Source organism: Oncorhynchus keta, chromosome 23 (assembly GCF_023373465.1).
Source record: "Oncorhynchus keta strain PuntledgeMale-10-30-2019 chromosome 23, Oket_V2, whole genome shotgun sequence".
Classification (NCBI taxonomy): domain Eukaryota; kingdom Metazoa; phylum Chordata; class Actinopteri; order Salmoniformes; family Salmonidae; genus Oncorhynchus; species Oncorhynchus keta.
The window spans coordinates 32308675-32325589 of record NC_068443.1 but is presented as its reverse complement, the minus strand read 5'-3'; the positions used below and the strand labels follow the sequence as shown (position 1 = coordinate 32325589).

Sequence of the window (16915 nt, the reverse complement as noted above, 5' to 3'; positions counted from 1 at the left end):
CTACATGAGATCACATTCATGTTAGACATCAAGAAGGCTTTCCTGCAGTTATCCCTAGCAGAGAGACAGAGACATGACACTATGAGATTCCTGTGTCTCACAGGCCCTCGAAGGGGAGAAAATGAAGAGGAGCTGCTCGTGCTGAGGATGAACAGAGTGGTATTTGGAGCTTCCCCAAGTCCATTCTTGCATCGCAGCTACAATTAGGAAGCACCTGAAACAATATGAAAGGGAACAACCAGAAGTTGTAGAGACAGTGAGAGAGTCACTCTATGTAGATAACTTCATTGCAAGTTCACGTGATGTTGAAGAAGCTTACCCTGTGACAAACAACTGCAAAGTGAATGGTGTCGACTGCAGCCATGGACCTCTGCAAGTGGATGACCAACTCTCCTGAACTGAAAACAAAATCGGAGGTGAATTCGACAACTGACCACCCATTGGCGCTAGAAACACAAGGTGTCGTGCGGAAAGTTTTAAGTTTAGTGTGGAGACCGGGAACAGATGACTTTGTGTTTGACCTCAGGCCGCTACTGAGCATTCTAAGGCAAAAGGAAAACACAAAGAGAAGTGTTCTGCAGTTATCTGCACGCATCTTCGACCCTCTGGGCTTCCTGACTCCTTCACCATCAGGATTATGTGCATGTTCCAGGACATGTGGGAGAGGGGACTCAGCTGGGACGAAGAGTTGCCACCTGATCTGACTCGAGAATGGCAACAGTGGTAACCCAGTTACATCAGCTCGCCATACCAAGGTGGTACAGAACAGACATGTAGCCACAGAACAGCCACAAACTGAAACTACACATGTTCTGTGACGGAAGTGAAAGGGTTTATAGTGCAGTAGCTTACCTGCAAGGTGAATCCCAAGGTGGGTAAACAACAACAAGTCTAGTCGCATCCAAGTCCAGGGCAGCCCCACTCAAGAAAATGACGCTGCCACGCCTGGAGCTCATGGGAGCTGTGATTGGAACTACACTAGCAAACAGCCTACTGACCACACTGAAAATGGAACAAAAACAGATCAAAATGTGAACAGACGTATGCAGCTCAGCTCAGAAATTGAAACAGTTTGTCGCAAACAGATTGACAGAGATCCAATTCCTGACCAGTCATGGTCACATAATGAAGGGAAAACAAATCTAGCCAACCGCCCTACAAGAGTACAAACTGTTCGAAACTTGACACAGACCCAGCATTCTGACATCACCGAATCAGTCGGAGGAGACTGATGACAACAAGGTTCCAGAAGAGGTGAATACAGAACTCAAGAACTACTCCGTGTGGAAGGAAGACTGCAACAGTCCAACTTCACATTCAGAGAGCGGCAACCATGGGTTCTGCTCAACAAGCACAGATACTGATACAGTATCATCATGAGAAGATGATGTATTCTGGAGTAAGAGACAATGAATACTGGATCTTGCATGCTAGGCAGCTTGTCAAGAGCACAGCGGCAAGATCTACAGTCTGCAAGAGATTCAAGGCATGGGCCAGAAAGCAGATTACTGCACCTTTACTAAAATACAGCATAACTGAATCCCCACCGTTCAAAGTCAAAGGTGGGGATTTTGCAGGACTGCTCTACGTGAAAGAAAATAGTTCTGTGAAGGAGTCATACGTTGCGCAATTCACATGTGCTGTAACCAGAGCAGTGCATTTGGAAATGGTCTCAGATCAGTCAACCGAGGCATTCCTGTTAGCTCTGAAAATATTAACCTCAAGGAGAGGATTATGCATGGTAATCTATTCGAACAATGTAAAAACGTTCAAATAGAGCTGATCATGACTTTGAAGAGCTTTGGAAGGCAATCAAAGAGCCCCAACCTGGAGGTTCATCGCTGAGCGAGCAGCCTGGTGGGGTGGATTCTGTTAAAGACTAATCAGGTCAGTTAAACCATGCCTGAGAAAGGTTATTGGGAAAGATTTGCTCAACTTTGAAGAGATGTGCACAGTCCTGACAGAAGTTGAAGCTATCCTAAATTCTAGGCTTCTGACCTTCTTGCGCAATGAAGTGGATGAACCACAACCCCTGACACCAGCACACTTCCTGGTGGGTAAAAGACTAAGCTCACTCAGCACCCAACGCTCAACAAGGAGGAAATGACACGAAGATGGAAATACAGGCAGAGACTTGTGACCAGCTTCTGGAACAGCTTGCAAAGAGACTACTTTCTGGATCTATTGTCAGCACATCGCTGTGACACAACACAGCCCACCCCACTGAATGTGGGTGATGTTGCACTCATTGGAGAAGATAGCACACCCAGACGAGCCTGGAAACTAGGGAAGATTGAGGAACTGTTTCCAGGCCGAGATGGCCTAGTTAGGTCATGTTCAGTTTGTACTACCTCAAGGACTTTGTTGAGAAGACCTATTCTGCTGATTTACTGCTTGGAGATTTAGATGAACATGGTTGGAGGATGTTGTAACTTTAATGGGTTACAGAGTTAATGTTTACAGTTCATTCATTGAGCTGTATCGAAAGATATTTAATTTGACAGTTATTTACATATGTAAGAGTAATTGTATTAGAATTCATGTGAGGGAGATTGAGAGAACTACGTGCATATTTCTGCTGTAATGGTTAGTATTGGATTATGCTATTGACTGCAAGAACACAATGCCTTGCGACCGGAAGTAAGCAAAACGAGAACGCGCAAAAGGGACAAGTGATGATCCTGGCTTTCGCTAGCAACTTCCTTTTATTGTTTAATAGAATCTAAAGTGGTCAAATGTAATGTGAACAAGTATCATTACCTAAAAAGAACTTTCATCCTACAACCGACATCCCGAGTCATTACATTGAAGATAGTTATTCTATACTTTTGCCTGTTTGATTGCCTTACGGAGGGCATAGCTGCACTGTTTGTATTCAACCATCTTCCCAGTCATCTTATCGTGGTTAAATGTAGTGGTTTGCGCTTTCAGTTTTTCATCCACTCACCTATTAGTCAGTTCATACCCAAGCTAGGGATGTACTCCCTCCGAACCATCTTGACACCTTCCTTACGCCCTAAAGTGTTTTTGGGGGAACCACTAATGGAGCCCCTTGGATGTTTTGATGTAGTTACACCTTGACTACCTCCAATCCGCTATGCGGATGTCAGCCAAAGCGGGTTAACTCTTGATCTGATTGAATCCAGGCCTAAATTGTGGTTTGGTAATTAACACCAATGACCAATAGATCTGCGTTCTCATGCAAGTTGAACCCAGTTAAAAGAGAATGTTCTAGATTTAAAGTATCATGTTCTCTTGCTTAACTATTTTAACATGGTACTGTACTTTACAACCAACGATGTTTTGGCATGCAATAGCAACCAGTAGGGTACAAACTATTGCCAGGCCTCACAAAGATGCAGGAAAGTCTTCTGATATTTTTCCAGGGAGGACACTCCTATGATCTGTAAATAATAGCTGATCAATCTGTTTAGAAATCGTGTTGGTCACTTCAACAAGACAGTTACTGTACCCGATAAGTCTGAGAGTAAGAATCGTCCTTTCGACATGGTTGGATTTTAGATAATCACATCTATGGAGGAGCTTGACTAATTCTTATACTGTACAGTCGAGCTAGTCTCTTGTCACTTCTGAGACACCAACAAAGACATGTTATCAATGGGGCAATTTCAAGAATCCTGTCAATATTTGTTTAGGAACGTCTCTGTGTATTGACATACAGGACAGGGATCTGAGAATGTGTGACTAGATGAGACAATAATATATATAATAATAATATAATAATATAATAATAATATAATAATAATATAATAATATAATAATATATGCCATTTAGCAGACGCTTTTATCCAAAGCGACTTACAGTCATGTGTGCATACATTCTACGTATGGGTGGTCCCGGGGATCGAACCCACTACCCCACTACCCTGGCGTTACAAGCGCCATGCTCTACCAACTGAGCTACAGGACCACAATCACCTAACACCTCATCTGTCTATCTTATCTCTCCTCTGATTATACTTATGGTGTGGTGCTATCTGTTTGACACACTGTAAATACACTGAGTATACCACATTTTAAAGAATATCTTCCTAATATTGAGTTGCACCCCCACTTTGCCCTCAGAACAGCCTCAATTTGTTGGGGCATGGACTCTACAAGGTGTCAAAAGGGTTCCACAGGGATGCTGGCCCATGTTGACTCCAATGCTTCCCATAGTTGTGTCAAGTTGACTTTTGGGTGGTGGACCATTATTGATACACATGGGAAACTTTTGAGTGTGAATACCCAGCAGCATTGCCGTTCTTGACACAAACCAGAGCTCCTGGCAGCTACTACCATACCCCGTTCAAAAGCACTTATATGTTTTGTCTTACCCATTCACCCTCTGAATGGCACACATATACAATCCATGTCTCAATTGTTTCAAGGCTTAAAAAATACCTCTTTAACCAGTCTACTCCCCTTTTATCTACACTGATTGAAGTGTATTTAAGGGGATATCAATAAGGGATCATAGCTTCCCCCTGGATTCACCTGGTCAGTCTATGTCATTGAAATGTTTTGTATACTCAGCGTATGCTTTAACAGACACGGCATCGGAGCCTGGTTGAAGCTAGAAAGTATCAAGCCAGAATTGACACAATCCTGCTTGTAAACTTCTCAAGAGGACATTATAGATTGCACTTGCCTTCTGCCGTAAGGTTGTGGGTGCCAGCAGTGTTCCATTGGAATGAGCCATCTGAAGAGGCTGTCATTGTTGATACATGGAGTAGACTTAAAGACGTTATGGTTCAGCATGATGGAGTGTTTGTACAGGTTATTTACGAAGGGAAAATGTAAAAAATGCTAAAAAATGACACTAAGTAGGCTTTTGTAGTATGACAGGTGCAAACACTTGGTAAGACTGTTCATTATGCATTGAATATTCATATGGGCCTACATGTGAGCAAAATATATACATATATCTAGAAATGTAATGAGACATAATGTGACCATAATGTTACATTGTTTACTGTCATTTTGTCCACATAAAATTCATGATTTCCAACAGTAACCTGCTTTTATTGCTTTCAACTTTTCAACCTGACCCGTTTATGCTGCGGACATATCGTCAACAGGGTTTAATTGATAATCCATTATTACATATATATGGGAACATATTATCAATCAGATACTAGTGCCATTATGGATTTCATATGACATATTTCTATAATGGCCAGGTCGCAATTGTAAATGAGAACTTGTTCTCAACTTGCCTACCTGGTTAAATAAAGGTGAAATAAAAAAAATAAAAAAATAATAATAATAATTACAATTTCTATAATTGTTTATAACTGTTGGGTCGTTGTAAGGTTATTCTGCTTCCCTTACGTTTGTAACAGGCCCATTGTAATCTGTCTTGAAGCAGGTCGGCATGATTTTAAAGGGCAGTACCACCCTCTTCAAATAGATAAGAATCCATAAATCAATCGATTAGTGTGGCGTCATTGCTCACACACCATTCAGTGTGTGCGAAAGAATATTTGCTTACATGCACTAATGTGATGAGGAGCATTTTAGTGCATGCCATGAACACTCTCACATAATATTATCCCTCCTTGAGGTTACTTTACTTACTCTTACTTCACTTGACTTTGGTGAATGCACAAGGGCCATTCTTGAAATGCAGTGTAATTTAATCAGAAAACATGCATAAGTCATACACTGCAACACATCTAGTCTCATACATTGTAGAAGCTACTTGGGGCGAGCAAATTGTCTGGTCCCACTGGTGGTGTTTAGAGGTGTAGTGACATGTTTTGGGGATTCAGATATATCGATCAATTACTTTGATACTTTTTTTAAGCTTGACAGTGAGCAAAAGTATTTCATATATTGTATAGTCCAATATTAAAGATTTACTAATATAATGTGTGCACCTCAGTATAATGTGATTGGTGTTACCACCTAGAAAATTAATGATTACAAAGATATACAACGACCTTGAGAGTTCTGTCCAGTGACAAACTGTTATCTGGGAAGGGTTCTACATTAAAGAAGATTATTAGCTAGTATGTCATAAATTTGAGGATTTCATTGGTGTGTCTAAATCCACAGTGTCACTTGGTGTTAGTCAGTTTAAATAAAGGGAAATGGCAGTGTTGGCAAAAATGATTCATCAAATCACTTTAGTAAAACATTTTTAAAGGATTGACCTTATATTTGAGCATTTGGGGCCTCCATTTCATAAAATCTTAATTTACCTAAAACGTGTCATTGGCGTTACTACTGCTACGGGGTGGTACAATGCTATCATAATGGTCAAAATGATTTAAAGTCATTAAAATAGCAGTAGTCCCTGGATTACAGATTATCCCATTTAACGCCATCAGTCACAATAGTGGGGAAAGAATGTTGTACAGTACTTTACAGGAACTAGAGAACATTTTCCATATGCACAAAATGGTTATTTCTCTCAAATTTTGTGCACAAATTGGTTTACATCTCTGTTAGTAAGCATTTGTCCTTTGCCAAGATAATCCATCCACCTGACAGGTGTGGCATATCAAAAAGATGATTAAACAGCATGATCATTACACAGGTGCACCTTGTGCTGGGGACAATCATTTGGCAGTTCGTCCAAACGGCCACAAAACTGCAAACCACGTGTAACCACGACAGGCCAGGACCTCCACATCGGGCTTCTTCACCTGCGGGATTGTCTGAGACCATCCACTGGACAGCTGATGAAACTGTGTGTTTGCACAACCAAAGAGGCCCATTGTTGTGCCATTCATCCGGAGCCATCACCTCATGTTTCAGCATGATAATGCATGGCCCCATGTCGCAAAGATCTGTACACAATTCCTGGAAGCTGAAAATATCCATGTTCTTCCATGGCCTACATACTCACCAGACATGTCATCAACAGCCTTATCAACTCTATGCGAAGGAGATGTGTTGCACTGCATGAGGCGGTGGTCACACCAGATACTGACTGGTTTTCTGATCCAGTCCCCTACCTTTTTTTAAGGTGTCTGTGACCAGTGAAATAGATTAGGGCCTAATGAATGTAGGTATGTACCTTCATTTTCAATACATTAACTCCATGATGCTGGTGATAGTAACCATTGAGTAAATAACTATTAATTTCTATGACCGATGTGCCACGAAAGATGGTTCTATGTTCTGTAGGATATACTTTTGCAATTATTGATTTAAATTACCCAGAAACCAGATTAATATTGATTGTAGAGGAAAAGGGAAAGTTCTCATTTCAAACAGAACTACCAAACTTGCTTGTCATTTATATTAAAGTCAAAACACAGAATAGGTTTCTCAAAAATGTATCTGACTATTTTACTCTCTCTCTCTCTCTCTCTCTCTCTCTCTCAGGGACCTGCACTGTCCACAGCGACTACCACAACAGCACCTTTGTCTGGCCCAACTTTCCCTGTACCTACTTCAGTATGGATGTGAAGAACAAGCTGCGAGGGAACTCCTCCATGTCTGCTGTTCTGCAGGCCAACGTGGAGGTAGAGAACCTCAGGGTCTCCCTACACAAGCGACAGAACCACCAGGTAATAGTGAGAACCACCGGGTCATAGTGAGTACAATATAGCTTGTTATTATAAAGTTTATTCACCATACAATGGGTTATAATAGTTTATTGGTTCTAATCATCTTCACATATGATTTAGGCCTTTTTATCACATTGATGTTAGGTAATGTATCTAAACCCAGGCGGCAGGTAGCTTAGCGTTTAAGAGCATTGGGCCGGTAAACGAAAAGTTGCTTGTTTGAATCCCAAGTCTACTAGGTGAAAGTCTGTCGCCTTGAGCAAGGCTCTTAATCCTAATTTCTCCTGTTTATCGCTCTGGATGAGAGCGTCTGCTAAATGACTAAAAAATAAAGCTCAATTTTACTGCCGGAAATTCACTCCCAGAACCGGGATTCCCCCGATTTCTACCCTGTGTTGTCACTGAATAACAGAATAACTGTTTAACCAAGGAGGAAGTGTTATGCAGTGATACCAAGTTCAATAGAGTACATGCATTGTCTGTTCCTTTGCCTTATGATTCGTAGATGGGTCCTAAGAAGTGAAAAACAGTCTGGTTTCCTCATAATAAAAGTTGATTATCAGCTATCTTTAATTAAAACACTAATCTTGTTACTGGGTGCTGACACCCTTTACAGTAACTATGTCTTAATCAATGTTGTCAACTCAATGTCTTTTTTGACGCCATACACTTGACCCCTCCCTTTCCTGTTTGCCCCCCCCTTTCCCTGCCCACTGCTCTGGGCCACCAGGACCCTTATAAAAGTCTGCCCGCTTTCCCCTCCCTAGTCAGAATCAGAGTGAGACTCCAGTACTCCCCAGTCTCTCTATATAGTGAGTGTAAAGAGTATTTTATCTTAGCCTCCATAAGGGTACACAACTAGAAGAACACCCATGCTAGGAGGCACCTACATGGGGTTGCTGGCTACAGCAGCCCTCCTCTCTCTGCTACAGGACGGGACTTACGGAAGGTGAGTCTCACCGTCATACTGTTGGTCTATTGTTTAGCATCTAACGTACTCTTAGTTACACTCTCTCTCTCTCTATGGCTGTGTCTTACTCTTTCAATTGTATGATTTACTGTCTTAATTATTATCATGTCAACATTAGTAAAAATAATTAAAATGCTGAACTTTAGTTTGAAACTTGTTGTCGGATGCACCATGACATAGAGATTACAATGTCGATATGTCGATGTGTAGGCTAACAATAAAGTGTTTTACTTTGATACCAATTTCTCTCCCACCGTTTTGATTTGATCCGAATGTCTTCTTTCAGTGTTGAGGGTGACAGATCATCAGTTACAATGAGAGATGCAGGTATGAAACAGTATCAAATACAAACAATGCTAAGCATTATGTGTTTTTTAAATTCTCAAACAACACAATGATTGCTGAAGGAGAAGTGGGATTTGTCAGTAGAACTAGCAACCTATTCAACAGTCTGACTTATAGGCACCTTTGTCTGGTTTTTGTTAAGTGCAGTGTCATCACACCCCCAATTGCTACATTAACTTTGGGACAAAAACTCACCTTTATTAAAGACCGAAACACAGAATAGTTTTTTTTAAATGACTACTTTAATTGACTATTCTCTCTCTTGTTCTCTCTCTCGCAGGGACCTGCACTGTCCACAGCAACTTCCACTACAGCACCTTTGACTGGGCTAACTTCCGCTTCGTTGTCCCCTGTACCTACGTCCTGGCCCGGCTGTGCTCGTCCTCTGAGACCCCCCTGTCCCACTTCAGTGTGGAGGTGAAGAACGAGCAGCGAGGGAACTCCTCTGTATCTCCTGTTCTGCAGGTCAATGTGGAGGTGGAGAACCTCAGGGTCTCCCTGCACAAGAGACAGAACCACCGGGTCATGGTGAGTACAACATAGGTTATTATTATAAAGTTTATTCACTATATCAAATCAAATCAAATGTATTTATATAGCCCTTCGTACATCAGCTGATATCTCAAAGTGCTGTACAGAAACCCAGCCTAAAACCCCAAACAGCAAGCAATGCAGGTGTAGAAGCACGGTGGCTAGGAAAAACTCCCTAGAAAGGCCAAAACCTAGGAAGAAACCTAGAGAGGAACCAGTCTATGTGGGGTGGCCCGTCCTCTTCTGGCTGTGCCGGGTGGAGATTATAATAGAATATAGAATATGGCCAAGATGTTCAAATGTTCATAAATGACCAGCATGGTCGAATAATAATAATCACAGGCAGAACAGTTGAAACTGGAGCAGCAGCACAGCCAGGTGGACTGGGGACAGCAAGGAGTCATCATGTCAGGTCGTCCTGAGGCATGGTCCTCGGGCTCAGGTCCTCCGACAGAGTGAAAGAAAGAGAGAGAGAGAATTAGACAGAGCATACTTAAATTCACACAGGACACCGGATAGGACAGGAGAAGTACTCCAGATATAACAAACTGACCCTAGCCACCCGACACATAAACTACTGCAGCATAAATACTGGAGACTGAGACATGGCCAAACAGGAAAGATATAACCCCACCCACTTTGCCAAAGCACAGCATCCACACCACTAGAGGGATATCTTCAACCACCGACTTAACATCCTGAGACAAGGCCAGGATTCTAGTCAGGATTCTAGCAGCCGTATTCAGCACTAACTGAAGTTTATTTTGTGCTTATCCGGGTAGCCGGAAAGTAGAGCATTGCAGTAGTGCTAAATAGCATTGCAGTAGTGCTAAAACTGCATTGCAGTTTTCTCCATCATTTTTGGACAGAAAGTTTCTGATTTTTGCAATGTTACGTAGATGGGAAAAAAGCTGTCCTTGAGACAGTCTTGATATGTTCTTCACAGTTTTATTTGAGACGACTGTACAACTATTAAGATTAATTGTCAGATTCAACAGAAGATCTCTTTGTTTCTTGGGACCAAGAACAAGCATTTCTGTTTTGTCCGAGTTTAAAAGTAGAACGTTTGCAGCCATCCACTTCCTTATGTCTGAAACACATGCTTCTAGGGAGGGCAATTTTGGGGCTTCACCATGTTTCATTGAAATGTACAGATGTGTGTCATCCGCAGTGAAAGTTAACATTATGTTTTGAATGACATCCCCAAGAGGTAAAATATATAGTGAAAACAATAGTGGTCCTAAAACGGAACCTTGAGAAACACCAAAATTTACAGTTTGACAAACCATTCACAGAGACAAACTAATATCTTTCTGACAGATAAGATCTAAACCAGGCCAGATCTTGTCCTTGTAGACCAATTTGGGTTTCCAATCTCTCCAAAAGAATGTGGTGATCGATGGTATCAAAAGCAGCACTAAGGTCTAGGAGCACGAAGACAGATGCAGAGCCTCGGTCTGATGCCATTAAAAGGTAATTTACCACCTTCACAAGTGCAGTCTTAGTGCTATGATGGGGTCTAAAACCAGACTGAAGCATTTTGTATACATTGAGTGTCTTCAGGAAGGCAGTGAGTTGCTGCGCAACAGCCTTTTCTAAAAATTTTGAGAGGAATGGAAGATTCGATATAGGCCGATTTGTTTTTTATATTTTCTGGGTCAAGGTTTGGCTTTTTCAAGAGAGGCTTTATTACTGCCACTTTTAGTGAGTTTGGTACACATCCGGTGGATAGAAAGCCATTTATTATGTTCATTATAGGAGGGCCAAGCACAGGAAGCAGCTCTTTCAGTAGTTTAGTTGGAATAGGGTCCAGTGTGCAGCTTGAAGGTTTAGAGGCCATGATTATTTTCAGCATTGTGTCATGAGATATAGTACTAAAACACTTGAGTGTCTCTCTTGATCCTAGGTCCTGGTAGAGTTGTGCAGAATCAGGGCAACTGAGCTTTGAAGGAATACGCAGATTTAAAGAGGAGTCCGTCATTTCCTTTCTAATAATCATGATATTTTCCTCAAAGAAGTTAATGAATGTATTACTGCTGAAGTGAAAGCCATCCTCACTTGGGGAATGCTGCTTTTTAGTAAGCTTTGCGACAGTATCAAAAAGGAATTTTGGATTGTTCTTATTTTCCTCAATTAAGTTGGAAAAATAGGATGATCGAGCAGCAGTAAGGGCTCTTCGGTACTGCATGGTACTGCCTTCCAGGCCAGTCGGAAGACTTCCAGTTTGGTGTGGCGCCATTTCCGTTCCAATTTCTGGAAGCTTGCTTCAGAGCTCGGGTATTTTCTGTATACCAGGGAGCTAGTTTTTTATGAGAAATGTTTTTAGTTGTTTGGGGTGCAACTGCATCTAGGGTATTGCACAAGGTTAAATTGAGTTCCTCAGTGAGGTGGTTAACTGATTTTTGTCCTCTGGCATCCTTGGGTAGACAGAGGGAGTCTGGAAGGACATCAAGGAATCTTTGTGTTGTCTGTGAATTTATAGCACGACTTTTGATGTTCCTTGGTTGAGGTCTGAGCAGATTATTTGTTGCAATTGCAAACGTAATAAAATGGTGGTCCGATAGTCCAGGATTATGAGGAAAAACATTAAGATCCACAACATTTATACCATGGGACAAAACTAGGTCCAGAGTATGACTGTGACAGTGAGTAGGTCCAGAGACATGTTGGACAAAACCCACTGAGTCGATGATGGCTCCAAAAGCCTTTTGGAGTGGGTCTGTGGACTTTTCCATGTGAATATTAAAGTCACCAAAGATTAGAATATTATCTGCTATGACTACAAGGTCCGATAGGAATTCAGGGAACTCAATGAGGAACGCTGTATATGGCCCAGGAGGCCTGTAAACAGTAGCTAGTGCAGCCTACTCAGTAGCTATTGAGTAGGCTGCATAGATTTCATGACTAGAAGCTCAAAAGACGAAAACGTCATTTTTGTTTTGTAAATTGAAATTAGCTATCGTCTATGTTAGCAACACCTCCGCCTTTGCGGGATGCACGGGGGATATGGTCACTAGTGTAGCCAGTAAGTGAGGCCTCCTTTAACACAGTAAATTAATCAGGCTTAAGCCATGTTTCAGTCAGGCCAATCACATCAAGATTATGATCAGTGATTAGTTCATTGACTATAATTGCCTTTGAAATAAGGGATCTAACATTAAGTAGCCCTATTTTGAGATGTGAGGTATCATGATCTCTTTCAATAATGATAGGAATGGAGGAGGTCTAGTGAGATTGCTCAGTGAGAAGGCGAACACTGCCATGTTTAGTTTTGCCCAACCTAGGTCGAGGCACAGACACGGTCTCAATGGGGATAGCTGAGCTGACTACACTGACTGTGCTCCTGGGTTATAATGGTTTATTGGTTCTACTCACGTTCACATATGATTTAGGCCTTTCACATTCCAACTGACCACATTGATGTTAGGTCATGTATCTAGACCCAGGAAAATGTGCTATTTGTAATTGAGTCATTGTAAATTCACTGCATAATAGTGCTGAACTTAGTTACAGTATATGAACTTTTAGTATCTGCCATGAACTGATAAACTGAAAAAGTATTTACTACAGTACAACAAAGTTCAGAGTTGGTTATGCAATGATGTACAAGAATATGAAACCTTATCAGATTTTTGAAAGTTATATGGGACATAAGCGGGTTAGTATTTTGTCCCCTATTCCAAAGTATCGAACACATTGATCCAGTAAATGTTTACTACATGCTACGGTAAGAACGGCAAAGAAAGACCAGTCTTTCAAGTAAATCAATCTTTATCATGTTTTCAGGTCAACGGCATTTGGAAGAACCTCCCCCTGAGCCTCAATGGTGGCACCATCAACATCCGAGGCAATGCGGCTTCCGTCGTCCTGGAGACTAACTTCAACCTTTTTGTATCCTATGATGACTCCTGTGCCGTCCATATCACCGTCCCCGCCTCGTATTCCGGTAAAGTCTGCGGCATGTGCGGGAACTTCAACCACCTGAGAGACGATGATTACCACACGGCTGACGGTTCTGAGGCTTCAACCGCTGCCATGTTCGGCCAGAGCTGGCAGAGCCAGAAGGCCTGTCAGTCAACCGTTGTCCCCAATGAGTGTCCCCCTATGGAGGAGGCAGAGTACGCTAGCGAGCCCTACTGTGGGTCCCTGGTCTCCAGGCACGGGCCCTTCGCAGAATGCCAGTCTGTCCTGGGAGCCGAGAGCTACTTCCGGAGCTGTGTGGCGGGGATGTGTGGAGCAGGTGGTGGCCTGGAGGTGCTGTGTGAGGTCCTGCAGTCCTATGCTAATATGTGCCTCAAGGCCGGGGGGCCTGTACCTGCCTGGAGGAACTCGACTATGTGTCGTAAGTTGTTTTATGGTTTCCTATTTTGATTACTAACCTTCCTGCTGTAATTAACTATTGAAGTTGGAAACAACTTGATGATGGTGATAGCCTTCCAGACATTTGACTAAATTCTCTGCCCTTTCTTTCCCTCCCAAGCCCTGGAGTGTGGAGCGAACAGCCATTACAACGCCTGTGCCGAGGGCTGCCCTGAGGCCTGCTCCGCCATGGACACCCAAGGGGCGTGTGGAAGCTGTGAGGAAAGGTGTGAGTGCAACCCCGGCTTCAAGCTCAGTGGGGGGAGGTGTGTCTCTGTCGAGGACTGTGGCTGCTGGATGAATGGAGTGCACTATGAGGTGAGGAATAGATTTAGGTTGATAACAAAATATCAACACAGACAGACATTAAGAAACACACACACATCTCTTTTCTTTACCCTTTTCCAGAAAGGAGCGACGTTCATGGACGGTGAATGTGATCGTCTGTGCCAGTGTATGGGCGGGGGCGGACTCCAGTGTTCTGCTTCCTCCTGCACGGACGACGAGGTGTGCAAGGTCAAAGAGGGGGTCAAGGGTTGCTTCCCCTCCAGCCCGGCCATCTGCCGCGTCTACGGAGACCCCCACTACATCACCTTTGACGGCAAGGCATACACCTTCCAGGGGGGCTGCAGCTACACCCTGGCCAAGACGTGCGGCGGACACACACCCATCCAGTTCTCAGTGACGGGCCAGAACTGGAACCCGGGGAGCGAGAGCAGTGCTAAGCTGGCCGCAGTGGTTCTGGAGACCAAGGGTCTGCATTTGAAGATAGATAACTACAGTGTTACAGTAAGAATGACAACATTTTGAAATAATCTTTCTTTACTTGTGCAGATACTTTTTCCTATTTTGCCAGTTTTGCCTTTTGCCTTCAGAACTTTCGATAATCAGCTCTGGGTGTGCAGTAGATCCTACCTATTATTTACTTGTGACATTAACATGCATTGCTGACCCACTGGACCTTGCCCTCCTATAAACCCCCTCCCCACTTCCCTGTATTGCTTTGGTACAACAGTTCAAAGGAACTACGTAGAGAATTAGAGAATCGAACTCTGTCTATCCCTTATATGTTTTTATTTGTATTTGCAACTGTTCAGTGTACTTTAGTTTCTACAGTTTGTACAATGAGACAGTGGAGACATACTCTATTCCACACAAAATGTATATTTAATTTAGTTCAGTTCTACTTTCATCTATTTTACTTGGCTCCACTGTACCTTACTCTGCGCTACCCTTCCCTACTCTCCACTGCAGGTGAACCATGTTTGGCAGAGTCTTCCTATTGCAGTAAACGGCTCATACGGCGAGGTGAAGCTGTACAAGAAGAAGCAGTACACTGTCATGGAGACGACCTTTGGCCTCCAGATGCTGCTGGACGATCATCACAGGCTCTTCCTGCAGCTGGACGAGCGCTACAAGGGTGAGATGTGCGGCCTCTGTGGTACCTACTCCAACGACCAGGGGGATGACTTCCTGACCCCAAACGGCACCAAACCCGAGACCAATGAGGTCACGTTCGCCAACAGCTGGAGAGTGAAGAGTCCGGAGGACGATCGGTGAGTGGGTTGGATGTTTTGAACCATAACGGTAACATACTGTACAGTACATTATGTTACCGTTATGTTTGTAGTGGATGAGTGTATCCAGCCGTTAACTGAAAGATGCAGAACTGTCATTGTATCCTCAACACTAATCTTTGAATATATCAATAAATCCAATACATAACACCATTGATCTCCTCTCCGTTCCCCTCTTCTCTAGCTGTGTTGCTTCCCCACCTGCCCCCCAACCATGTGACTCCCATTTGGACAACCAGGGCTACCAGGAGTGTTCCAAGCTGCTGCGTGACACTTTCAAGCCCTGCCACCCATTTGTCCACCCCACATCCTACATAGACAGCTGTATGTCTGACCACTGTGCCTCCGGCGGGGACATGCATGTGACATGCTACTCCCTGAAGTCCTACGTGACCGCCTGTCAGGTGGCCAGTGTTACCTTGCCCCCCTGGTTTAATGACACCGCCTGTGGTGAGTGTGATATGGTATGGTTGTTTTCGTAATGATGATGATGCTGCTGCTGAACACCGTACTATGATTGTAGGGTGGTTGGCTCACCCCATCCATCATCAAACACTTTGGTTGTTTCTGTAGCCTTCAACTTGGATCCTTCATTCCATCCTCCATTCTTCTTTTCCTTCCACTCTTGCATCCCTTATTCCTGCCCTCTTGTTCCTCCCCTCCTCCCTCCTTCTCTTACTTTCCCCTTCCTACCATCCACCTGAGGCTTGTCTAATGTGTTCCTGTGAAAAACCCTGCTGTCTGTCTTATAATTGCAGATAGCCTACCTGGCCCTCCCACAAAACCACCAGTTACTACACCTGACAATACATGTAAGAACGTTGACCTCATGCTTTTCCAATGGGAGCATTTCCATTTCTTTGATACCAGCTGGTTCATTTGGTGACTGAGTTTTCTATGGCATCCTACAGTTTGTCCTCTAGACTGCAACTTTGACAACAGCGAGTGTGGGTGGGAGCAAATTGTTCAGGACAGTTTTGATTGGAGAAGACAGAGAGGACCAACCCCGTCTGACCTCACAGGGCCAACCCAGGACCATACCACAGGAGGTGAGAGGTTACGAGGTCACATGGTTGTGCCCCCTCCCAAAAATCTGAAATGACCAAATATGCGTCATCCACTGTTTCTGAGATTTCAATGAACGAGACAATACATGGTTGTAGCCATTCGTCTTGTACAGACAGTGATATATAAATACCTATCTACATAGTGGACACCATAGACATCATAGAGGCTAGCCATTTCAGAGCTAATGTGCTGGGAGTCGTGACGTTAAAGAGTGTATGTGTATGTTTGTTGATCAGGTGGCTCCTACATGTACATTGAGGGCAATGGTGTGTACTACGGAGACTCTGCCCGTATGATAAGCCCTAAGTGCCAAAAAGGGGCGACAAAATACTGCCTGCGCTTCTGGTACCACATGTACGGACAGGCCAAGGCCATGATTCTCAATGTCTACCAGCTTGACGAGCACAACAAACACAGGAAACTGTGGTCCAAAGCCAATAACCAGGGCTCCACATGGTATCCTGCAAAAGTGGATATCAATATCGATGGGTCATTCCAGGTAGGAGAAGGTATCAGAGGTTTTTGAGAGGGTTAAATAGTGT

General features: G+C 43.3%; 1 protein-coding gene across 1 annotated transcript in view; it reads left to right on the top strand.

Moving 5' to 3' along the window:
* Positions 1-8283: 8283 nt before the first annotated feature.
* The window catches only part of LOC118402177 (IgGFc-binding protein-like), a 28261-nt gene continuing 19629 nt past the window's right edge, over positions 8284-16915 (top strand). The window contains exons 1-11 of the mRNA XM_035800177.2: positions 8284-8472; positions 8780-8820; positions 9119-9366; positions 13156-13711; positions 13850-14046; positions 14137-14517; positions 14983-15284; positions 15490-15755; positions 16064-16117; positions 16217-16354; positions 16610-16872. Of these exons, the coding sequence (XP_035656070.1) occupies positions 8396-8472; positions 8780-8820; positions 9119-9366; positions 13156-13711; positions 13850-14046; positions 14137-14517; positions 14983-15284; positions 15490-15755; positions 16064-16117; positions 16217-16354; positions 16610-16872 (2523 nt within the window). The 5' untranslated portion in view covers positions 8284-8395. The remainder of the gene's footprint in view (positions 8473-8779; positions 8821-9118; positions 9367-13155; positions 13712-13849; positions 14047-14136; positions 14518-14982; positions 15285-15489; positions 15756-16063; positions 16118-16216; positions 16355-16609; positions 16873-16915) is intronic.